General features: G+C 41.4%; 1 protein-coding gene and 1 pseudogene across 7 annotated transcripts in view; both read left to right on the top strand.

The window, feature by feature from the left end:
- PTK2 (protein tyrosine kinase 2) overlaps positions 1-26,825 on the top strand; it is an 878,302-nt gene that overhangs the window by 155,829 nt on the left and 695,648 nt on the right. The window contains exon 1 of one of the 7 annotated variants that reach the window (XM_086966269.1): positions 18,591-18,826. The exons of 4 other annotated variants lie outside the window; for them this stretch is intronic. In XM_086966269.1, the coding sequence (XP_086822395.1) occupies positions 18,751-18,826 (76 nt within the window). In that variant the 5' untranslated portion in view covers positions 18,591-18,750. Of the gene's footprint in view, positions 1-18,590; positions 18,827-26,825 lie in introns of those variants that run through there. 2 more of the 7 variants (XM_086966272.1, XM_086966275.1) reach the window with 2 other exon arrangements.
- Positions 1,492-1,841, top strand: LOC147724744 (protein S100-A4 pseudogene; annotated as a pseudogene).

Here is a 26,825-nt window from a genome sequence, read left to right as displayed (position 1 = left end):
CTGCTGCTACTTGTACTGTTTTCTATTGTTCTCTATTGCACTGCTTTTAATGTACTACTGCGGTTTTCTTTTATGGCATTTGCCGAAATAAAGATTTTTCGTAATCGTTCGATAACATTGTGTTTGCTCCTAATGTCTGTTCACAATAATGAAATTAATACAATTGTCACCTCCCCCAAGAACTTAAGGAGTGGCTGGCAGGTGAGCGTGCAGCCACAACTGCGCAGATATTTTTTTTTCTAAGCATGCATTTGTGAGATTATAAACATCAACGCATTTTTTTAATCTGTTCCCACTGTCTTTGAAAAGCAGATGTCGAAATACATTTTACCACCACCAAAAGCTGGAGGCTGAGATTATGATGCTGTGTGCCCCCTCGAGCCCCCAGTATATATGTAAATATGTACGTCTTTATGATATTTGTTAGTAATACGAGTGGTGATATGGCTAAAGCTGGCTCGAGGCTAGACCTAAGACGTACACTATTTTTTAGAAGCAATAGTTGTCAATCTATTCATTACACTTGACTTTAATGAAAGCTTGTTGGCAATAGCCAGACAGTCATGTAAAGATAATTTTATTGCACCCATTTAAAAGCTGTACTCTAATGTTACAGTCTCGCTAAAGTGGTTGAGCAACTGATAAGCAGAGTTGTGTCATGCTAGTTATTGTATAGTGCCTAGTCTTCCATTAGTAAGGCCTCGTAGTGCTTTCAGCTGTCTGGTATGCCTCCGGTGTGCCCCTGGGTTTTCCTTCATAGGCTGCCGCGTGAGTTTACTTCTGATTATATGTTCTTGATGCGGAACTGGCCCATCCATGGTTGGCGCGGTCATGTTCATTGAGCGGTGGATGTGCCATGTTGTTAAGTTATGTGCCTTGAGGCGCCCGAGAGGTGTACTAGAGGCTGTTATTTATTGCTTATGCACTTCTTAGGATAACCACCCTCCTGGTGCCTGGCTCTTAGGTTGTTCTATGCCTGTGAGTCTCTGTGTGTTGCATTTTCAAGCTATGTGCGTATGAGGCGTTCTTTCTGATGTGCTCTGTTGCATGTTGCTCTGCGCTGTATATTGGGTGCAAGTGTTGTGGGGGCGGGGGGGTTCTAATCGATAGCCGGATACATGGACAGGTCAGTGATGCCTTAGATGTTTGTGGGGATGTTCAGTACCATTTGTACTGTTGTACTGAGCGCAAGTGTTGTCTTTAATGCTGTGTTTCACCAAACGAGTTAACTGATAAACCTAGTTAAGAGAAATAGCCAAGCATGACAAGTGTGAAACGCTATAAAAAGTGAAATTTAGCACCATTCTAATCTTTCCTTGAAAAGACCCAGGTTTAGTTAGCCACTCCAACACGATTTTTGTTTCTCAAACCTTGAAGAAAAATCTTGTCTGCAAGACAGCCCCATTCCCAGTATATATCGTCTGAAAAGTTGTCTATATCAGGTGGGGTTCCTACCTAGCACCACGTCCACGGAGTACCTTGTTTCCAGCCGCCAGTGCCTTCTTCCTGCTTGTGGTTGAGATCGAAGCACCAGTTATAATGACTCTGGAACAGCTCTGTGCGGTCATGCTCCAGACCTTCAAAAAATGCTCTGGCGCAGATGGCAAGTGTGGCGAACTCGACCAGAAAGAGCTGCAACTTCTTGTGAAGACTGAGTTCCCTTCTTTATCTGGCTCTGGGAAAGACGAGAAGGCGGTGAAAGAAGTGATGAAAATGATGGACATGGATGGTGACAACAAGGTTACCTACAAGGAGTTTGCCATGTTTCTGTCTATTCGGAGTATGATAATGGAAGAAGGCTGTTAAAAATGGTGGTCTGAGTTGAATAAAAAATATAAATAAAAAAATAATAATATTCTTTTCCCGCCGTGCCTACAATTCCCAGAACATATTAGATTGTTAAATGGGAGCCCAAGACTGGAAATGTGGTGGCGGGCAATATCCAGGAATGTGGCATCTCTAAGGTCAATGGATGTAGTGTGGGTGCGTAGGTTGTGGAGAGGGTTGTCCTTACCCAGTGTAGGCGAGATTGGCCTACAACCAGGTGAAGGCGCGCCTGTAGCCACTGGAAAATGAGCCTATTTACTTGTCCGTAGGCATGCCCTTCACGTAATACCATATTCCAATGTTTACTCAAAGATAGTGCCTTGTTTTTGCTCTGAGGCATCTTCATACTTCTCCAGCGACGGGGATGATGTTCTATTAGTACCAGACGGCCGCACCCTACGGTGAGCACCATGCTCGCCTCCACAGATCGCGGATATTTCGCTGTGATCCTGTTTAGCCGCTTTAGATGAGAACAAGAGACTGCTAGCATATAAATGACGAAGGGATGCTGCCTGCATACCAAGTCACCAGTTCTCTTTTTTTGGGTAGGGGCCTTGAATACTGAATTAGTGGGAATGTTGTGGAGATTAACTATGGTCTCAAGTGATTTATCAGCTTTAGATCTACACCGCCTTATTGCAGGGCTAACACCCAATTTATCACATTCTCGGATCAAGGTAAATGTAATCAACCGTAGGCGTGTTTCTGCAAATTTGTTTGCAAATGCAGTTCCAGTTGGAGAGCGCTTCACCATTTGCATTCAGGTGTGCAGGGATGGGTCATGCTTCAGCAAACTTGTATTGCAACGAATTGACTGCACTGGCTTTTTCCCCCTGCAAAATAGCTTCAATGAAGGGCAATTAGTTTAATTTCTTCTCATTACAATTTTCTTCCCTTGACATGGCCTAACTAGAGTATAGCCATTGACTTCTGAAAGTTCTGCTCCCAGGGTTTAGTATTTGTTCATTTTTTTTATTATTTTTGTTCCATTACCTCTTGAAAGGTAGTAATGTACTGCTGGTAACTACAAAGGTCTCATTAGCGTCTGCCAGCAATAACTGTTGGTTGTCAGTCATCCCTGAGCAGAATGTACGTGCCTAATATTTGATAAAACCTTATTATAAAAGGGGCTGGATATGTTGAAAGGCTCCACCCCCTTTCCTGCTGTTTTCATTATACCATCGGCATTAACAGCGCCAATGTCGGTTAGGTGAACCAGCTTTAATTTTGTGTTTTCATGTAGGGCCTGTCCCTGGAGCTATTAGTCAAGTGTGACAAATGAAGAGAACAGTATGTCACTTAAATGAAAATGTTTTACATTTTGCGGCGTATAAAATACACACATTGTTTTCTGAAACCAACTTTTTTTGAGGTAAAATGGCAGAATTTCACAAATGTATCATTCTGGGTAAAAAGGGCTTCAGCTATTCCTCACCTGACCTCCCCCGTAACGCGTTGATTATTAGGTTGTCCAATTCTGCTGCCCTGCTCCGGCTCCTAATTAATGATCTGGGTCTTTGCTCAAGGATGCCGATAGTTAAAAGGGTATTGGTTCCCGCCTAATATTGATCTTGTGTCGGCTTGGGCTCCAGATGAATCCTTCCATCTCCAGATGGATAGCATGGCTTTGGCTTTCCATTAGTAATCCATTCCGCTGACTCCGCTTCTAGAGGTATGCGCTTGGAGGCCTCTGCAAGCCTGGTCTGGCTCAGACTCTTTGTTCTGCAGATACGATGGACGGTATTGGCTGCTAGGTTTAGGATTCTGAGGGAATGGCATGATGCTTACAACCTTCTATGTTGCCGTTGAGTCCTCTCGGGGACTTGAGTTTAAAAGACCACTACAGAGGAAGTCCATGAACAGCTAAAAGAAGGTGCATGAGATAGCTGGAGCTTTAACACGGAGGGCATGCGTTTATGTAAAATAGGTCGTCTATCATGGCTGCCACCAAATAATTATTTCCCCTGGACCTCTATCAATTTACTATATGTTTGAGCAGGCTACTTTTCAGGCATGGTTTTACCTACCAAAAGATTGCTTATATGGATCAGTGCAGGACTCCCCAGTATTGTGTAGGTTTTTTTTCTATTTGAAATACAAGTGCTATCCAAAGCGACATATCAATACAGGAAAGTGAATGTTGTGTTGCATTTTAGAGTTTTGATACAATGCATCCTAACCTTTCCACTGACCCGGTAAGTGGTTCTCAGTGCAGATTCGGTGGTAGTATGTTTGCCCACAGAAGGTCTTGTAGGGGGTGTTGGAGGGATACAGGGCCTAGTGTGGTTTAGAATATGCAGATTTTCTCCACATTTGTACTCCGAGAGTGGTATGTTCCCATGACTTGGCAGCCAAATCCATATTAGAATGATGGAGGCTATGGGTTGTTTCCCTGGGGTGATACGACCCAGCCCTGGAACCATTTTTTGGGGTCATTCATATTGTACACCGAGTTAGGGTTGACCCAACCTGCTTCACTCCAGTTGTTGTGACCTCCCCTTCAGTTCCTGCTTCTCATTTGTTCCTGTCCTGGGGTTTCCTTAGCAGCTCAGGTTGTCTAATGTACCTGGCCCTCCATCTTCTAGTTCCTGTGTCCCTCTCACTGGTACCTCCCGTTTCAAGTTTCCTTCCTTCCTTCATTCATTTGTTTGTCTTTTACGGTGCATCATTGGTGCGTCTCAAGTTTTGTACCTGGTGGGCCATGTATGTTTCTGATGGTCTAGGATAGAAGACTAAATTCATCCACAGTATGGTATGTCCAAGAGTCATACATCCAGCTTGTTTAACAGCAAGGCAGCAGAGGTTTTGCAACCTGGGTTTTAAAAGATGAGCGGTCTATGCTAAGTTTTGCCCATTATGTCTGCCAGAGGTTGCCCATGATAATTCTGTTTAGCTCCTTACATCATGACACTAAAAGGTATGTCCCTTCTTCCCAGTGACCTTTCAGGTGGCAACTTCCAGTGCTTGTCGTACAGATGGGTTTCAGAAAATGGAAACTTTGCCGATTTATCATGGTGGGAGTGAATATATAATGTATTCCTCAAACCAGAGCACAAGGAAAATAAACGTCATATTACCCTAACACCTAGGCATTAAGTCACTTCAGGATATAATTCACACCCCATGCTAACATCATCCGGAGATGTGAGGATAAAACAAGATACATTGGCAATGAAAGCCTGTGCGAATGAATAGGTCTCAGTGAATAAACGGAAGACTCAGCAGCACATGTTTCAAGTTATATCTGAACTGAGGAAGGTTCAACGTTAACAGAACAAGAACAGTGAAAATCTGCCAATACATTTCAGCTCGACTGTGTGCTGCTACGCTAGTGGGAAGAGAATGTGTGTGAGGAGGGCAGAGAACCACAGAATGAGTGACATGTCTTCCATCTTGGTGAAGATGACGTTTTACACAGAAAGGTGGCCAAATTTAAATACACTAGAAAAATACACTCATAGACATCCTGAAACTCATTTCAAAAGCAATTATTCTAAATCAGCCTGTAGCTGCTGAAACAACTGTAAAATAGTATTTTGCTTATTGTTAATAATGCACTATAAATTCATTAATTTGTTACACTCCACTATCGCCTTGCGACAGCAGCCACGCCCCAGACACTTGCAGCAAACATTCAGTGTTCAAAACCACTTATCACTGTTTGTTGGCCTCTGCACATACCTGAGGTATTGCTTTTTATTTTTTCTAAAAACCAATAAAATATAATTGAGAGTCAGAGGTTCCATGTGAAGTGCCATAAAAAAAATTATTATCAGTACATCTGTTAGCTTAAGTGTTTATCTTCATGATCTGAACGTTAAGTGATTATCATCAAATAGGCTGTGGTCTGCAAAGAGACATTTGTATTTTTTTTTATATCTTTCTATAAAGTCTTGTTTATAAATTGGAGTTTGTAGTATGACAAAAATGGCCAATTTCCGGAGCTGATGGAAGGAGTAGCACTTTGTATACCATCAGCTATCCATGAGGGATCCGTCCACGAAGGTGGTTTTGTTGCTTGGACCTGATACATGCCTGAAGACATTCGCATAGGGAAGTTGGACTTGTCGCGAGGTTTATTCTCGTTTTTGGGATACCTGCTAGACTCTAGAGAGAGAAAACTCTAACAACATATCACCCACAAAATCACACTGAGTTTGAGAAAATAAATCTTCATGAACCAAAATATATACACAGCGGCAATTTACTGCAGATTAAAAATTAAAATTATGAATTTAAACACCTGTAACTTTTTTTTATTTATTAGAAAACTGCACCTTTTTTCTTGTTTGGAATCGTTAAACCGGAGTGTAAAGTAGTGAGGTTAAAAGGTCATGGAAATATACTTGGCCGGTACTAGATAATTTTAATTTTGGCATCTCGTGGCCGCGCCTTATGACTGTCTTGCCCATCACGCGTCTCCTTGAAAATTACGGTTTTCAAATTGGATGATGTAGAAATATCATGTAATATTAGCAAGGGGGCGTTGGTTGGACCGAAGAGAACTGTCTGTAACTGCCATTTGCTCAGGATCACGCTTATTTATATAAATAAGTGTGATCTTGCGCAAATGACGTGATCTCCCTGTGCCACTGATCTGTCACTCTGTAGTGGGGAAAGACTTAGAACATAGTTTTGTGGGTCATTTTTATAAATTTGTTGCCTATACCAGTAATCCATATAACTGATTATGGCTTAGCGCAGCATTTAAGCACGGTGTATGTGTATGTATGTGCGTGTGTGTATATATATGTTCAAGTCAAAGTGTGAATTCCCACATTCTATAGAATGCCTAGGTAATGTATAGAATGCCTAAAAATCGAACATCAAAATATGAAATGACTGATATTTTACACATTGCTTAAAAGAAACTAGTGGTGCTCATAAATGTCGAAAGTGTGGCCGAAACGTTCATGCCATCTATGGACATTCTCCTAAAGACGATGGCGATGAAGTAGAAGGTTAGCATTTTGTGCAATGTTTGCTTCAATATTGAGAAAGCTATCCAAAGTAAAATGGAATCGAAATCGAACCTTGAGATTCAGGCCAAAAAAATTAAAAGGGATTCTGAAAAAAAAAAATCCTCATGTGCCTTTGGGTGCCACTGTGCAAGTTCCGATTCCCGACGTCGACAAAGGGTGGGGTGACTCAAGCAATCTCTTGGCAGTTGTTATGAACGTGACCGAAGATGGCTTATACCGACTTGGAACTGCACAAGGAATCTTGAAGCAACTTTATGCCAGATCACAATTCACCGTATGTCCAAAGAACTTCATGAGAATTGAAGACGTTCCTGACCACGAAATACCTCTCCGATCTGCAGCTATTTCACAGTCCACAGGAAGCGGCCAAGGATTCGTCAGGTGTATGTGCAAGACGAAATGCCAAAATATGAGGTGCCTTTGTGTGAAAAAGAAAATTAAGTGCAATTCAAAATGTCACTCTAGCCTTCCCTGCTGCAACAAGTAGGTCATGCCAGTTCTGCTTTGTTTCACCGGTAACAATATTCTGTTAGCATTCTTCTTTAAGTCGTGAAATGTATATACAAGATCAAAGTGCCAAAATAGAAGGTGTTTTTGTGCTGCAACAAGTAGGTCCTTCCAGTTCTGCTTTGTGTTCAGGGCCGGACTGAGACCAGCATCCAGCCCTGGCAGTTGCTTCTCCACCGGCCATGGTAATGGGAGGGGAGGGGGTTGTTACCTGCAAAGCACTGCTACCGCTTTTCTTACAGAGGGCCGAGTTTGCAGCGCTGCTACAAAATCGGCACTCTGTAAGAAAAGCGGCCCCTTGCGGCCACAAAACCGGCCCCCACCCCTCCAGCCCACCGGGGAAATGTCCGGTGCCCGCAAATGCCAGTCCGGCCCTGTTTGTGTTTTACCAGTAAAAATATTTTGTTCGCATTCTGTAGGTCATGCCAGTTCTGCTTTGTGTTTTACGGGTAACAATATTCTGTTCACATTCTTCTTTAAGTCGTGAAATGTATGTACAAGATCAAAGTGCCAAAATATAAGGTGTTTTCGTGTGAAGAATAAAAGTGAGTGCAATTCCGCGTGTTACTCCGGCCTTACTTAGTGTAACAAGTACTTCAATCTCAGTTCTGCTTTCATTGTTTTCCTGTAAGAATATCCTGTGCTTTATTTCGTAGTTTTGTTCTTTCAGTTTCAAATGCGTATTAATTAATAAAGGCTTCTCATCTTGTGCCCTTTTAACCCTTTGCTTAAATGGTACTGGTCATTCTGTATAATGCCTAGGAATGTTATAGAATGCCTAGGAAAAGTATGTAACAATTTCACAAAAAACTTATTTTTCATAGTTTGCCTCTAAACCATCAGGCATTCTATACATTACCTAGGCATTCTATACAATACCGGGATTTCACACTTTGACTTATGTTTGTGTATATATATATATATCTATATCTATATATAATATCCTTCTACTCTGCTCTTGCTATATTAAAAAACACCGTCACATTAGGATGCCATCCCCAACAGCATTAAGAGTAATTACTTTTTTTATATATATCTAGTTAACAATAAAATATTATTTTAAAGCCGCTCTCACTTCCTAAAAGGCCTGTTTTTTGGAGCTGATGATTGACAACAAGTATAAGTGGACCATGAATAGCCTTGTTGTTTCTTGGAGTTTAGAGCGAGGTCGAGTAGCGTACTGTACTGTACTGTTGGCAGATAGTTTATTTTCCCGCCGTGACATTTCGAGAGCATCATTTCTGCAGAGTCATCTGTGCAGGTCATGTGTTGTCTGCCGTGGAGGCCGCCATTTTAGCAGCGAGCCGTTGTTACTACGGGTGAATGGGCAGCCTTGGTAGAGTTGCTTCTAGCATTGTCCTTCACGCGCTCGAAGCATTAAGGAATTTAGAAAATGCCCCGGCTGCAGCTCGCTCGACCTCTTTCAGTCAGGACTTTAAAGGATCTGTGTTGACCTTTTCACCAGCTCTAGTGAAAAAGACATTCTTTGCTAGTAGTTCCTTTGAGGGCAGCTAGATGTGGTACTAACGAAAAGCCTAGATTTTGTTATGCATTCTGACAGCTGCAAGGGGATGCTTTGACAAGCAAATCAGTTGCATTATATTCAGGGCCACTGGAATTATGCGATGGTGCGGCCTCAGCGATTTTTGCATAACTATAGATTTACAGCATTTACCACATAAGCCAACACATGCCGCATAATCTGCAGATTTTAACCCCTCAAAAAGGAGTTTCTAGCTCAAACGGTAAAAAAATTATTGAAGATGCAGCAACAAGTTTTCCAGCACGGTGGAAGGCCCTTTCAAAACTTGACTAGTTAGCTTTCTGGTGCCTATTGCTATGTTTTGGTGTTAAACAGGTAGTAATGGGGCACAACCAATGCCCAGACAGTGTTACCACGTTTAAAAATTACGAAATAACAGTAATACTATTACAAAATGTGCTGCATTATGTTGCATAATGTGCCTTTTCATGTCGCATAATTTACTCAACCCTGCCGAATAATTTGGCCCTCTCCTGCCACATAATTTCAGTGGCCCTGATTATATTTTTAGTATTCTTTTTTACTCAAACTGAAGGTCTTGGGCCTAGTGGGTAGCCGTTAACTGTAGCACCAGGACACGTTACTTCTAAGTATTTTCACCTGCTCTTTTAGATCCAAATAAGTGATCCTTGACACAAAACTGTAGTCCTCTGTGGGGGTGGGTGGGTGGGTGGTTGGTTGGATAGATTGGTGGTTATCATGTGTTTTGGCCTTATATATGCGTGGGCGAAATAAAAATGATACCATCAGAACTTTGGGAATTTAATATTATGCTTCTTATGCAAATTCCCGAAAATACACCATTATGCCACATCCGGTAATTCTGTGTCATTCATGGTTAAAATGTGTCCTAGAGGAGAGCCATTGAACCGCGAACATGCAGGAACAAGAAAATTAACCGGGTGGTGGCTTGGGGTGCTTTTTTTTAACCATTTTTTTGTGCAAAATGCGACATTGCATCAAGAATTGGCACCAAGACGTATTTCATGTTAAAATACACCACTAAATGACCGATTTGCATTTTGTGTAATTTTGCCGAAAGTTTGCTTAATTATGCAAAAGCAAATTATGAGCCTTTCACACAGCCCTAGAACTATATTCTCATTGATGAGTTCTGCTGAGGACATAAACTACATGGCTGAGCGGTTTGTAACGGTCACCAGCACACTGGGATAGCAAAAGAAGACCACATTACATTTTTTTTTTTTTTTTAAATATATATTACGTTTATTGTGGGGGTTGTTGGCTTAAATTGTTTTTCCCCCCCTAAAAAAACGAAATGGTTATAGAAACAATAAGTAAACACAGGACTATATTGTTTGATTGCTTGCACTAGAAGGAAGACAGACAGTTAAGAATGTAAAAATTTAGAAAAAACACATTTTGCTTTGTTTAAAAAAGTATCACATCCTGTGTATAACAAGGAGTGGTTGGTGAAGCTCTGCTACACAAGGTGTTGCCTACCATGGGTACTGTTTGGAATTGGAAAGTTCAAGATTTGTTTACCCTTCATAAACAGAATGTTGATAAAATAATGGACCCTGATACAACCTGTCAGAGTGGGTTATGAATGATATTAGTACGATGAAACCGATATTTCGCAGGGACCTGTGACAGGTTTTCCTTATTGTAGGAGTCCATGTGAAATGTGTTTTCATAAATTCTCTTAATCCTCTTGCTTCCTTTGCCAATGCTTGCTACCGGGTCGAATCACGCCCACATTTCGCGAGGCCTTGAGAAATGCGTTTTAATACCACCACATTTTATGAAATAAAACACCTAAACCGATAATATATACAATATATACAGAGAAGTTTTGTGTGTGTACATATGTTAGATAGAATTCTGTATTGACTGTACTGAGCTAACTCTAATATTCTTAGTACAGTCTAGTTGTGACATGTCTGTTCGACTGTAATTAGAAATTAACATTGGTGCTGTACTTTAATAAGGTATTACACTTGAGTTTACATTTCAGTGTGGACTGTCAGTCAGCAGTGTGAAGGTCATGTCACTGACCAGAATTACAACTGCTGTTTAATTAAATGAGACGAGCAATAAGTAGTTCTTCACTGGTTTTCCATGAAACTTTACAGTCTGCTTATATAGAACCCTTTGTGGTAGTGTCTTTGTTGCACTGGTTGAGTTCCTTACAAGGTGGCGTAAATCTAACCACATATTATCACACGTTGTAAAGTATAACTGGTTGTAAAGTAACATGAACTGCTTAAGATATATTTTGCAACCAATTGCAAGGTACATATTCCTGCGCTTGTTGTCACAGTACAAATTCTACATTTATTCTACATATCTGTAACCGTGTTATGTCTTTCACAAGAATAAGCAATTGGTTCTGGCGTGGAACGAAGGAGTAAAGGGAGGGGATGTAATGGACACTCCACCCCTAGATACTCTGTTTTCAGTTCCTGAGTTTCATGTTGTCGTTTGTTTGCATAGATAACTAGCACTCTACGCCGGCCCCCGGTTATAAGAGTTGTTAACTGGAATATAAAATGTTAAAGAAGATTTGGCCCATAAAAGCGGTTGGGGAAGGGGTGAGTTTGTTGCCCTGTATTGTAAGGAATTAAATTCCCCTTCTGTAATACGTATGATGAAAGTTACCTCCAAGCAACAATGAACTCGACGGTGACTTGCAGTATCCTTATACCGAATGATGAAGGGTTTCATACCATTAATATCGGTTTACGGTGCGCCAGTGAACATGAATGTGGTGTTATTTGGGGGAAAGTAGTAATAAAAGAACATTTGCACATTTGTTACTAGAGAGGGAAGAACAAAATCCATATTACCACTCCAGTATATATCCTAACTAAGTGAAAAAATAAAGTGCAATTCCTCACAGGTCTCCTAATACTTTCTCATCACAGAGGAAAAGAAATGACGCCCAACTCACTCGGCCTATTTAATTAAATGTTATCTCTTTGGACAAACTAAACCCCTTGTGCTATGACTCTGTGCACATACCTGCATTTTATAGCTTCAAGACATGAAAAAACAGCCATAATTGCAGATGTGCTGTGCGTAAAATCTTTTTATTACCTTTGAGGGAGGTGCCCTGACTCTTGTTGCTTTACGTCTCACGATTCATGACACCTTTCTATGCTCCTCAAAGCACATGAAAATGCACAGTATAAGTATGTGTGCCATGGCAATGACAACTAATGTGGCCCAATGGCACGGTATTTAGAGCAACTGTACTGATAAAGCATATTTGAGTGTTTATTACCACACTGCAAAGGTCAGGTTTGAGTTGATTACCGCAGTGCAGCAAAAATGACAGGACGAAGACACTTTTTACTGTTTTGCAGATTGCATATTACAAATACTTTACATATGCAAACAATTGTAATGGTCACATGAATTCTTCAATATGATTTTTATCATACTGCAAAAATGTAACCCCTTGCATCCTGGCTTTAGTTAAATATTTGTTTTCTAAAACAACTGGGGGGGCGGGGCGGAGTCATGCCATAAACTTTGCAGATGCATAGAATTTCTATTCCCATTGATAAGGGAGGGGAGATGAGTCGTGACCCACTCGAGGCTTCGTCTCTTGTGAGCCATGGCCCCGCCATACACTAAACAATAGTATTAGCTATTATACTTTGTGCATCTCTATCGATTTATCTATGTTTTTACCTGTATTTATGTGTATGTGTTTAGGGATAGTCAGGTCAGTTTCCAAGCAAAGACATTTTTTTTTTCTTTAACCCCTTCGGCGCGGCCGCGATTCTGCGCCTGTGCGGCACATTCCAATCGCCGTCATGACGGCCGGGAGCCGTCATCAGCACACGAGCACTGTGTGCCATGACGGCTCCCGGCCGTCATCAGCATGGAAGGGTTTAAAAACATTGACACCATTTGATGAGTGCACAAAACTTTCCAAACAAAGTGCATCCAACTGGCTCCTTCATATCATAGAAAGCTTTGTGCTCATCCATCGTGCCGGTCAAAGAAAAAGAGGGGACCAAAATTGTTTTTTTCCATAGAAAACGTTGCTTTCTGATGCAGACAAAACAGCAGTACGGAATTACACCAAATTTGAAAAAAAAATTCGAACTTTACGTCAAAATGTTAGTTTTTGTGGTCTGGTGTAAATATATTCAGACGTTTTGAAAAAATTATTATTTTAAAAGGTGCTTTGGTTGGGCATGAAGGGATAATTGTTCAGAAAACTTTAGGTATATCTGAATAGTTGGTCACACCAGCGGTACCCAAACATTTAAAAAAAAATATTTACATACAGATAGATAGCTGTAGATGGGTATGCTATTCTGATTGGCCAAAGGAGCTATTTCTGCTGTTGATCATTTTGATACTGTTGCCCGCGACCTGGCTAGTTTGGTGCAGGTCGCCCAAAAGAGTTGGGCGTATACTCCACTTTGAATATGCTATTAACACAATAGGACAACCCATAATTCCAGAGGAGACTTTAAAAAATTTTTTTCATAAACATGCAGAAATAATTTCAAAGGATAGAATCTGTAAATCAAAGCATTGGTCACTGAGAATCCAATCAGCATGAAAATAAGTTGTATGCAAAGACATATAATGCGACTTATATATGAAATAATTATGAGGGCGTTGGTGTATTTGATAAATACAACAATTTATTTTTCGTATAAAGTAGGGTCATCCAATGCTACAGAACACACAGATGATTGTTCAGTACATGGAGTTACACTTTAGTTTGTTCAATATTAAATTGCACAGTCAAAGAATAGTCCAAACAAGGCCAAATCAACTAGTAATAGCATCAAACCAAAGAAGATGTCTGAGATTGTGTATCCACCACTTAGTCCCAGTGTAAAGCTCCTGAAATGTCAAAAATTAAGCATCAAATGCGAATCTCATGGTCGATGTGGGAAAGTTGGCAACATTTTGGCCTCAGGTAGAGGCAATCCATGAGACAGTAAAGATGGAGCCTTTGAAAATAAACATAAGTGTATACATCTGTATGAGTAATATGAAGGTAATTCATAATAAAGTGCACAGAAATGCACCCACTGGAATCAAGCTATCCTGGCTGAAGAGGGCTGAAACCGGTCCTCGGAAGCTTGTTTTCAGTCCAGGGAGGACCTGGCTTGGCAGTACGGGCTGCACTGTTCCCATGGGGCACAGGGGCAAGACTGATTTGCATATGGCTAGGTTCAAACTGGAATGGCATGGTGAGCAAAAAAACGATGGATTTAGGCCCAGATCTCTGTACTGGGGTGAATGTATGACATTGTTCTGCATTCTGTCCATCACCTGTTGTTTTTGCATTTGTCACCCCGAGTGAGACGGGTATGCTCAGACGTGGGTCCCTTGCTCTCCATGCCACTGGAGTCAAGCTATCGTGGCTGAAGAGGGCTGAAAGCCCGAAACCGGTCCTAGGATGCTTGTTTCCAGTCCAGGTAGGACCTGGCTTGGCAGTTCGGGCTGAGCTGTTCCCATGGGGCACAGGGTCAAGACTGATTTGCATATGGCGGAGTCCAAACTGGAATGGCATGGTGAGCAAAAAAAACAATGGATTTAGGCCCAGATCTCTTTACTGTGGTGAATGTATTACATTGTTCTGCATTCTGTCCATCAACTGTTGTTTTTGCATGTGAAAGGACAGCAACCAAACAGTGGAAAACACCTAATGCACAGAACCGGGTTCAGCCAAATGTGGTGCTTAATTATTATTATTTTATTTTAATAAGTGCCAGTGCTCTTGTCAGGAGCCCACTGCAGCTTGCACCACACATTGCCCCTGCCATGCTGCCAATGATAGTAACATAGGGCCAGATGTATCAAAGGGTGTTACCCATTTTGTGTCTATGTGAAAATGTGTTCATACATGTGACCCATAGTTACTAACCGTCACACTTGTACAAGTGCAACAATTCGGACTATTCCAGGTCAACAAGGCTATAAGAATGACTTGGGCGGCAGGTAATTGTCATGTTTAAAGTAAATTGAATTAATAATTAACTGTTGTGGTCATCTCTAAATTAGCCAGACAGCGCCACCTGGTGGCAGACTGACATAAGTGCTGGTGTTGACAATTAAGTGCCGGTGTTCAGCACCCGAAACCACGGGCTCAAATTAAGGCTGGTAAGTGTAACAATCTATATAGTATACTTCAACATGCGAAGTAATGAAATGACTACCTGAAGGTGACTGATCCAGGATCGGCAAGTCAATCCTACCTCGTTCACCACAGGTAGCCACTCAAAGAAAGAGACCTCAAGTCACCTTACAACTTAAGCTATGGTATCATGCAGATATCTGCACAGATCAAAGGTAAGGCTCACCAAGTTTCACCAAGGTCTGATGCAATGTTATCAGTACACAAAACCCTGGAGAGAACCTGTAAATAAAAGTATTCAGGCTCTAATGAAGTTTTAGGATTCATGAATATGCGAAGACAAAACAAAAGTTATGCAAGGATAAACAATGGTAGAGACACTAACATATCAAGTAAAAAGTCATGGTTGGTAAGTCATCTGCAAAAAAGAAAGGGTAAATATATCACGGTGAGTGGAATAGGGCGCAGAATAGAAGAGATACTAATTTAAATTAATGGTGCAAATATGAGAAGTCACAAGCACATAACAGATAACCCCAACTCAGCGGGTACACAAACACCCAACAGCAGAACATAGAAGACGTCTGGATTGACACCCCATGCATGCAACTTAAAAGGGAGATCTGAAGGGAATGCGGAAGTTGTCTACAAGGATGAGTGAGCTTGGAGATGAGGAAATCAATGGTTTGGCCATCTTGGAATGGCTGAATACAAGTAGAAGAAATAGTGTAAGGATATATACAATAGAAGAAATAGTGTAAGGATCTATACAAGTAGAAGAAACAGTGTAAGGATATATACAAGTAGAAGAAATAGTGTAAGGCTGAATACAAGTAGAAGAAATGGTGCAAGCCTGAATACAAGTAGAAGAAATAGTGTAAGGATATATACAAGTAGAAGAAATAGTGTAAGGCTGAATACAAGTAGAAGAAATAGTGTAAGGATATATACAAGTAGAAGAAATAGTGTAAGGCTGAATACAAGTAGAAGAAATGGTGCAAGCCTGAATACAAGTAGAAGACATAGTGTAAGGATATACACAAGTAGAAGAAATAGTGTAAGGCTGAATACAAGTAGAAGAAATAGTGTAAGGATATATACAAGTAGAAGAAATAGTGTAAGGCTGAATACAAGTAGAAGAAATAGTGTAAGCCTGAATACAAGTAGAAGAAATAGTGTAAGCCTGAATACAAGTAGAAGAAATAGTGTAAGGATATATACAAGTAGAAGAAATAGTGTAAGGATATATACAAGTAGAAGAAATAGTGTAAGGCTGAATACAAGTAGAAGAAATAGTGTAAGGATATATACAAGTAGACGAAATAGTGGTAGGCTGAATACAAGTAGAAGAAATAGTGTAAGCCTGAATAGAAGTAGAAGAAATAGTGCAAGGATATATACAAGTAGAAGAAATAGTGTAAGGATATATACAAGTAGAAGAAATAGTGTAAGGATATATACAAGTAGAAGAAACAGTGTAAGGCTGAATACAAGTAGAAGAAATAGTGTAAGCCTGAATACAAGTAGAAGAAATAGTGCTAGGATATATACAAGTAGAAGAAATAGTGTAAGGATATATACAAGTAGAAGAAATAGTGGTAGGCTGAATACAAGTAGAAGAAATGGTGTAAGCCTGAATACAAGTAGAAGAAATAGTGCAAGGATATATACAAGTAGAAGAAATAGTGTAAGGATATGTACAAGTAGAAGAAATAGTGGTAGGCTGAATACAAGTAGAAGAAATAGTGTAAGCCTGAATACAAGTAGAAGAAATAGTGCAAGGATATATACAAGTAGAAGAAATAGTGTAAGGATATGTACAAGTAGAAGAAACAGTGTAAGGCTGAATACAAGTAGAAGAAATAGTGTAAGCCTGAATACAAGTAGAAGAAATAGTGCAAGGATATATACAAGTAGAAGAAATAGTGTAAGGATATATACAAGTAGAAGAAATAGTGTAAGGATATATACAAGTAGAAGAAACAATGTAAGGCTGAATACAAGTAGAAGAAATAGTGTAAGCCTGAATACAAGTAGAAGAAATAGTGCAAGGATATATACAAGTAGAAGAAATAGTGTAAGGATATATACAAGTAGAAGAAATAGTGGTAGGCTGAATACAAGTAGAAGAAATAGTGTAAGCCTGAATACAAGTAGAAGAAATAGTGCAAGGATATATACAAGTAGAAGAAATAGTGTAAGGATATATACAAGTAGAAGAAACAGTGTAAGGATATATACAAGTAGAAGAAACAATGTAAGGCTGAATACAAGTAGAAGAAATAGTGTAAGCCTGAATACAAGTAGAAGAAATAGTGCAAGGATATATACAAGTAGAAGAAATAGTGTAAGGATATATACAAGTAGAAGAAACAGTGTAAGGATATGTACAAGTTGAAGAAATCGTGTAAAGATAACGTTTAAAAACAAATTGAATTGGTATTTTGAATTACTTCCAAGTCCACAAACCCTGTAGACTGCTGTTATAGAGACCGGATCGGGATGTCATTTAACATGTCCTGAAAGAGGTAATATGTGAGGTCATAAGCAGTGCATGAAGAGACACGAGTTATAGTTGGCTCTGCTAACTATAACTGGTGAATTTCAGGGTTTTTTCGGTTTTTAAAGTTTGTTTCTTATCTCATTTCAACATCTAACTGTAATGCCAATTAATCCTTTGTTTTTTCTATGATTTTTTTGTTTTGTTTTAACATAAGCTAATTTCTTATTACCACACCTAACTGGAACGTATTTCGTTTTTTAGGTACACACTCACTCTCTTTATTTCTCTGTACGTCTTACTGGTAAAGAAACTTGAACATAGAAAAATACACTGATGTGCCCAGAAACACACAATTTTTGTGTTAGAAAAATGCTGCAATTGGCAGTGTTGCACGTGGCTATAATTAATCACTTAAGGCACAGAGACAAAAACATGTCATCTTTCGATGTCATGTCATAAGTAAAGTTCATGTTGGGAACACTCCGACATTTGGAAGGAGAATAGAGGGAGATTAAATCCCTCCGACCTGAATCGGATGTGTTTACATTCATGAACAGCACTATCTGCCTCGCGCTCTCGTTGTTTGCTATAATGCATGTAGTCACTTTCACTGAACTTTCCCTTAGTTATGATGAACGGTGCTGTGTGATTTCTTATGTAGTGGCTAATACTGTGTGCGCGCCTGAATGGCAAATATCTGGAAAAGAAACTGCAATATTATTAATTGTTATTATGCATTTGATTAAAAAAATACACGAGTGGACTTCGTTATTAGTAGACACGTGCATGGTAGAGATGACAGGTGTGCTGCACCTGTGTGACGTGGAATCCCTGCACTATGATGATAAAGCTGATGCCCAGCCCTGGGGTGGCGGTGCTTGCGGGTCACTGCCCCCTCTCCGATGCCAGCCGGGCCCTGGCTCGGTTTGCAGCCGAGCCGGTTTGTGGCTGTGCATGCCTCGGTCTTGTAAACAGAGGCTGGCAGGCAGGAGCGTGAGATTAGCATATTAATAAGGTGGCTGCTAATCTCCAGCGCTGCCTCCTCCTCCCTCGCTCCCCGAGGCAGCCAGCCCCGGTCCCCTGGTCGTCCCCGCCGTGCGCCCTGTGCCGGAGCACGGGCCCGCCCCCCGTCCTCCCCCGGAGCCCGCCGAAGAGGAGGAGGAGGCGGCTGCAGCGGCCGCCGGGGCCCGCCAAGGTCGTCGCGTTTCCTGCCGCAGGCGGCGCTGGGCCTGGATGCGATCCGACGGAGCCCCGGCCTCCTCCCCCGCCCGAGGGGACCCCCGGGCCGGCCGCGCCCCTGCGCCCGGCGCCCATGGTGCTGCAGCCGGCAGGTGCCGTCTGCATGGAGCGGAGCGGCTGCGGCCCCTTCCCGGTCTGCTGGAGCCGAGGTAGCGCCGCGTGTTTGTCCCGGTCCAAGTGTGCTTGTTTCGGGTGTCAGACATTCCTTGCTTCTCCGTGTTTGTGTGCACGTTGGTGGAGGTGTGTGTGCGCTACAAGACAGGTCTCTAGGGGGGCATGTTTGATGAAAGGATTAGAGAAAAAGTGCATTTAATTAACAAACAGAACAGATGTCAGTCTCTGCCGCTTGACGTTCTGTTTAGAGTTATTCGGCATACTGCTCTTCCGTGATTTGCTTCCGAGTTTTTCACTAAATAGAAAATAACAGATTTGAATTTTATGGTTTTAGGCTCCGCTGAAAGACTTTAACGCTTAACTTTTATTTTCAGTTTTTACGATGCACAAACACGTCCTGAGCTATTCTGCAGAGTAATGCCAAGTGATGTGTTTTTTTGCTAGTGATTTTTCTTTTTTTTTTTTAATGTCACCGAAGGGCACGGTGAATGCTGCCTGCATTCCTCCCCCTGTCACTCTTGGCTGCTTTCCCATTCTTGCTTCCATTCACCCCCTGTATCGCCTCCTCCCTCTGCCGCCATCTTTACACAGCTCGTCATTCACTCCCATCCTCCCACTTATTTGCTCCCTTTCCACCTCAGTTACCCTATAGTGGTCTGTATCTTTATAGATACTACATCCCGTGACCCTTCCCCCAACCACCTTGACTTCCTTTAATTCCCTTTGACTCTACACTACTGTCCCCATTTCACTCCCCCCTTGTGACCGTACACATTGCTCACCATCTTTACCCCCATTCCGCCCCATGTGACTCTACAAGTCCCTCACCACCTTTACCTTTATTCCACCTCAGGTATCGCAGCGATCTCTCACCACCCTCTCAAGTAAACCCCTTTCCTGGGTGAACCTACACACCTCTCGCTGCTTTCACTTCCATTCCACCACCTGTGACCAAACACATCGCCCGCTTCTTTAGCTTCATTCCACCACCTGTGACCCTACACATCTCTCTGCTTCCTTACCTTCATTCCACCACCTGTGACCCTACACATCTCTCCACTTCTTTCGCTTCCATTCCACCACCTGTGACCCTACACATCGCCCGCTTCTTTAGCTTCATTCCACCACATGTGACCCTACACATCTCCCTTCTTCCTTACCTTAATTCCACCACCTGTGACCCTACATGTCTCTCCTCATTAGTACCTTCATTGCACCACGTGTGGCCCTATATGTCTCTCACTACCTTTACTTCCATTCTACCGCTTTTCACCCCAGGTCATTTTACCCATCTTTGCTCCTCTTGCACTCTCTGTATCCTCTCCTCCTTTCTTTCCTCACCTTTTCCTAAATTCTTCAACATTTAACTATCATGATCTTGACTTGAACTAGTGTTGGACCGTGAGTGAAGTCATTTTGTCAACCCCAAGCAAGCGTGTATGTAGAGCCATCTGCGAAGCTTATATGGACTGCCTGGCACCTGGCGCTTGCCCTTGAAAATACCTTTAGTGGGTGGTCTGCTCTGGCTTTGAACCCATGGTTGGCCCTGATCTTGGCGTCCATTCCCCCACCTCTGATCTGTCCTTTTACCAGGGTCTCCTGGTTGCCAGAAGTGGGATAAAAAGGCTATGTTACCATGGTTGCGCCTTTGAAATGTGACATCATCTCTTACAAGATGCCTATATATTGCAATGTACCAATGAAAGATCTTGCCTGCCGAAAACCAGCGCCTCTCTGAAACAAAGGCACTCACCCAAAGTTGACATTTGCAAGCGGAGGGAGAGAAATATGAGGCCTGTAGCTGAAAGCCGCTTTATGTCGCATTTCAACCCTTTTTTGCAATTTGCAAAACCTCAGGGTGTGGACGACAAACCAGAGTTAGCCTCCCCAGGCAATTTGCATCGTCATGATGTGTGTTGAAAAGGCCATCTGCAGCATACGTTTTTTATTGACACAGTGTGGTCAGCTGAAGGCGATATGCTGAACCCACTTCAAAACATATGGCTTGTCATAAGCACACCAAAAGATGCTGTGCCTTATGGATCCATCCGCCTTTCCCAACTCTCCCATCCTGGGATGCAGACAGGTAGTGGAATGTAGCATCTAATCCCATTAATGGACCAGCGGAAATCTATGCTCATGGATTTATTTGTTTTAAATAACTTATAGTGTTGTCGTCTTTGAGTTAATGAAATTAGAGTATTGATGGTTAAGTGCGTGCTTACGTTTAGTGCTGTTTAATCAGATCTTGCTTGACTTGGGAAAAGGTACGTCTGAGGAAATGGGTGCCTTTCAGATTTGATCAAATTAAATAGATCCGGATGGAAAGAGGTCGCCATTAGGAAAAAGTCTGAAAGCAGTCTCCCCTGATTTTATTGTTTTTCTAACCCTAATTGGAACACACCAGCGTCACAGGCAAGTTTGCTTTAATAATTCTGTGTACTTCAAGAGGTCTGGGACCCTCTGGTCTACCCGGTCTGTCAACCCCTCCTCTGTCAGCCTCATTCGTTCCCTCAAGGTCTCTCATATGTTCCCTCCAGGTCTCTCATATGTTTTAGAACTTCCCCGTGCACCCCCTCCCTTTTATGTTACGTGGTGTTATATCGATTTGTAAAGCGCGGGTACCAGGCGCTTGGGCAGGTGTGAGGTGCCCAAGGTGCTTATATGAAGAACCAGGCTTCAGCGAGTGAGGCAGAGCATAGGTGTCTGGTGATCCGGTGCCTTCATGTAAATGCAGTCTCCGGTCTTGAGGTTCTTGTCGAGCAACTTTACTTCTTCTCCATGCAGCTGTTGAATTGACCCCTGCAGTTGTGCTGTGGTATTGAAGGTTTTTTTTTTGAGGATTTGCAGTGTGCATATGGTTGGGAGTTTTAGATTTGAATCACAGGCACATGGGCTGTGTATCCCCACCCATAGCTGTATCATTGAATTATGTACAGACTTAGGGATTGTTATAAAAATAATACAGTATATTTATTCCAGTGGACCAGCCCAGTTTCAATAGATATGGGAAACAAGTAGTAAAATGTGTTTGCGAGATCGAATGATGTTTGGTGTAAAAGAAGAAGCGATTGATCATGTTGATTTAGCTGAATTGAGCTGGTTGGTCACTTGATGAAAAGTAGACTGTAAGCCGTAAGCAACATTGCAAAAGTGTTGCACGAAGCTGTCGATAAATAGCTGCCTATGTAGGGGAACGTTAGCTTAATGGTTGTGTATCGATGTTGGGTGGTCTTTGTGATAGTCCCATTTCTTCCACTGTGATCTCATGCTGGTCGACGCAAAACCTGATGTATGCAAGTGTCTGGCGGAGTGAGGCATCACAGTGTTTGGTTGAACAAATATTTTGGAAAAAGGGGACCCCTATATAGTACTGTTGCACTTGCTATACATAGGGAAGAAATAGGGTTAGGCCAAGTGACAAAAATAAATGAACAGATTGTTTTATGGTTATCTAAAGTGAAAACAAGAGATATTCTAAACAAGATATAAATGATATATAAAGTCCAACTGTATACAAAACCAATAAGCATTAGATATTTCTGATGTGACTTTATTTGTATATGATATAAATATTATTTCTGTTAAGATGCAAATTTTCATATATTTTCTTCTTTTTTTGTATTTCTGTTCATTTATTTTTGTCACTTGGCTATAGACCTTTCCTAACCCCAGTGTTTGGTTGAAACCTTTATTATTGAATATGGCGGAAGAGGCGTAACCTCAATGCTTTCTGAGTGCCTGCACCGCAAGCTCGCTACTGCACAGGCTAAGACGATCTCGTGGCCCAATGGAATGGCCATGCAACGTTAGGCTGGATTTCTCCTCTGTATGTCTGTATGTCTCAGTGTATATGTTGGGAGAGGCGAGGCCTCTGCACTGCATCCAGGATCCAGGAGCTGCTTGCTACATTTCCTGTGACCTTCCTGACTCAGATAATGAGAAATAGAAAAGTTTGGCTGAATTCCAACTCAGTGTAATCTAATGTGTAGTGGCTATGCACACATTGTTCCAGACTCAGTTTTTGCTCTGCATGGAGTTCGTTAAACATAATACCACTGAAAAGAAAGTTATTTTGTTATTTCGAGTAATTATTATTGAAATCCTAATGTTTGAATATGTATATATTCAATTTAAAGGGGGAATTGTATGGGGAAGAAAAAAGGGATGTTCCAATAGTCGTCTTTGTAGCTAATTGATGTATGATTTGTCTGTCCGTCTGAGCCTGGACCTTGTGAAGAAAACTTGCTAAACATAGGAGTTTGCCTAATGATAAGTATTTTATTGTAAATCATAATTTTGGTAATGAGAGATGAAGCACCCAGACATTCAGATCAGTCTCTGAAAGGTCACAGACTATATTGGCTCATAGTCTTTTGGCCCATTCCACCCATCCTAGCTCATTTATTTGTTTATTTGGCGAGGATGGAAACTTTTGCTTACTTCAAATTGCATTAGTGAAGTATTAAAGGTGTACCAATTCTGAAGCTAAAATTCAATGTGGGGAAGATGCTACAGATCAGGCAGGGTAAGGTTCCCATGGCTGATGATACTGTGATCATGGCGGTGTAGGAGAATGTGATTGTGAATAGTTCCGCTTGAAGAGTTTCCTGAAGTGCAAGTGGTTTGGTTCTGATATCGTTGGGGAAGACGAAGTGCGGAGATGAAAAAAAATCCAGTCTCAGACATGGTAGTCGAGCAGCTAAAACAGAGGTTTGTGGCTGGGTGTGGCGTGGAGCAAATTGTTTCAGCTACATACGGCCAAATTCTCAAGATAATTTTCTGGGCATTGCAGAGAACCTCAAATTTATTCCGGGCGCCAACTGGTAGCCAGTGTAGGACATTTAGAACAATCATGCTTGATGTTGGCCCCTGCATACGATCCTGCTCTTTAGTGGCCATCACTCAGTTTAACAGATTGTCACATATACTTAAAACATCTGATGAATTCAAAAATACAAAATTAATAAATGCAAAAAAGTGTTTATTCAGATTTGCATGAATACCTATTACTGGTTGAAATTCAAATTATACTCAATTAAACACATTTCAAAATGGATATTAGATACACGTGCCCACATACACAACGGGGAGGGGGGAAGTGAGGGAAGTGTGAAGGGTAGGGTCAAAGGGTATTGCAATTCATTCTGTGACAAGTTTAAATCACAATTACGGAAGGCGAGTAAACGTGGTCCCTATAACCAAAGGGCCACAGTCTGAGGCTCTAATAAAGAGTCCAAAAATTTCACACCGAACCAAAACTCCGCTTCAGCCGATAGGGTCTTGTTGGGGTAGGAGATTGGTCGTAGTTGTGTTGTCTTGTCGACGTTTCGACCCGAACTGTGTGTAGGGAAATTTTCCTTACGGGGCGGGTCTTCTTCAGGACAGAAGGGTTGTGGGTGGGCCACCTCCTAGAGGTAATGCGGTCCGCATTACCTCTAGGAGGTGGCCCACCCACAACCCTTCTGTCCTGAAGAAGACCCGCCCCGTAAGAAAATTTCCCTACACACAGTTCGGGTCGAAACGTCGACAAGACAACACAACTACGACCAATCTCCTACCCCAACAAGACCCTATCGGCTGAAGCGGAGTTTTGGTTCGGTGTGAAATTTTTGGACTCTTTATTAGAGCCTCAGACTGTGGCCCTTTGGTTATAGGGACCACGTTTACTCGCCTTCCGTAATTGTGATTTAAACTTGTCACAGAATGAATTGCAATACCCTTTGACCCTACCCTTCACACTTCCCTCACTTCCCCCCTCCCCGTTGTGTATGTGGGCACGTGTATCTAATATCCATTTTGAAATGTGTTTAATTGAGTATAATTTGAATTTCAACCAGTAATAGGTATTCATGCAAATCTGAATAAACACTTTTTTGCATTTATTAATTTTGTATTTTTGAATTCATCAGATGTTTTAAGTATATGTGACAATCTGTGTTTCTGTCAGGGACCCCCTCTCTTTATAACGATATCTACCCAGGTCCCTTAGACTCTATGGGTTTGACCCTGTTACTTGTAATCACTCAGTTTAAGGCTGACTGTCTTGGCAGCATTCTGCTTGTCTGATCAGAAGAATCCCTCGAAAGTGTGGAGCAAGGATAAGGAACAGAATCCTTCCCGCACTCTGTCTATTTGCAGTCATTGAGACAGTGGCCATTGTGGTAAATAAATAGACTCTGCCGCGGTGATGTCATATTTAATTTGTTCAGTTTTGTTGTGGATTTGTGTCTGGTTGAATTTGCCAGTGATTGCTGGTATGTTTGCGTCTTCATGATCATTGTCCTCTTTTTATAATCATTTACCGCTTCACAATCTAAGTTTTTTTTTCTTTCATCATACTGCCAGATTTCAATTGGAAGGACTATTTTTTTCCATATTAACTGATCACTAGCACTTGTATGCCCAATGAACAGTGGTGATTTGGCAAACTTATTCTGTTATTGCATCTTATAAAGATAGCACAGTACTTCTAAGATCTTTAAACTTTCTATTCTGGTCTGAAGATCAGACAATAAATGCACCGAGTAGCTAACTTCTGAAAGAATATCTTTAGGATGGGAGAGAAAGTATGACCTTTTTTTCAAAATTAACTTCCACGCCTGAGCATGATTCTTGACAGTCTTCCATCCGTGGTCCTCTGCGTAGTTAAGTTTGGGGGAAAAGAGGCGATGTAATATTAGTGACTGTATGAGTGGCTTATGCACATTTTGAAGCGTAAGTGTTGAATGTTCAGTGTGTTTCCATGTGCACCTTCACAGCCTTTACAGAATGCTGTTTTTGTCCCTTTAACATAGAGGCATATTCCTATGCTTCTTACTGGTGTAGCTAATGAAGACCGTACCTTGGTGTGTCCATCAGGATGATGCAAACGTGACGATGAAGGCAGACAAGACGGGGTCCTCCCTCAAGATGCCCACTAGGTTGGCAGCCACAGTTGTGGGCTTAGATTTGTGCCCGTAGTTCTCAGTCTGACATTTCTGGCTCTGTGTTCAACACTGTTTCCTACATTCGAAGGATCCTTTTTGCGCTGCCAGCTTACCTTGTTCTGCGTGTTACGGAGAGCTGTATACCAAATCTGAAGAGTAAGACAGCACCTTGGCTGTTCAGGTGCTGTTTGACCTGCTGAAGTGGTAAAAAAACTTCTCATGGTCCCAGTATAGGGAGTAGATGCTTAGGGGTTGACAATGCTACCTTTAATTTGTGCTCTGTTAGGTTTGGTAGAGACCTGTTTAACTCCGTGATTCAGAAGATGTTTTGCTAATATTGTATAACCATGAGATTCCGACTTATACAGCTGCTTGGTTCTGTGCCCCATATGTCACAAAGTGTTACTTTGTGTGGCCTACTCCAGGAAAGAATACAATGTGCGGCACATTTCCTTTGGCAGACCAAGAGAGTACCTTTAAGAGCCCATGTGCCATGAAAAATGTGTATGTAGATTGTGACCTTTTCTGAAAGTACAAGCTCTGAAATGTTTGCGAACAAGGAGTTGTATATATTGTGATTAGTATCTAAATTTGCACTGACAGTAGAGAAGACACTAAATGCTCATCTGACTCTCCCAGAGTTCCCATCAACACCACAGACATAAATTAAACTAAAATGTTATCTTCACTCATTCTTTGGAAACATATCGGGCCCGATTCAGAGACTAACTTAAGTCAAAATCCTAAACTTCCTACCATTTTGGTATTCACAGAAGGCACTTACTCATTTCGGAATTCACAGAAGTTAGGAGTCCTAACTTTAGGACTCCTAAATGCCTTCTGTGAATACCGAAAGTCTTAACATTAGGATTTTTCTAAATTTAGTAGTAAAGTTAGGACTCCTAACTTTCGGACTTCTAAATGCCTTCTGTGAATACCGAAAGTCTTAAAATTAGGATTTTTCACAGTTTAGTAGTAGTTAAGTTAGGACTCCTAACTTTCGGACTCCTAAATGCCTTCTGTGAATACCGAAAGTCTTAAAATGAGGATTTTTCTCAACTTTACTACTACTAAACTGAGAAAAATCCTAATTTTAAGACTTTCG

Source organism: Lissotriton vulgaris, chromosome 4_1, assembly GCF_964263255.1.
Source record: "Lissotriton vulgaris chromosome 4_1, aLisVul1.2, whole genome shotgun sequence".
In the NCBI taxonomy this organism is placed as follows: domain Eukaryota; kingdom Metazoa; phylum Chordata; class Amphibia; order Caudata; family Salamandridae; genus Lissotriton; species Lissotriton vulgaris.
This window is presented reverse-complemented; position numbering and strand designations above follow the sequence as displayed.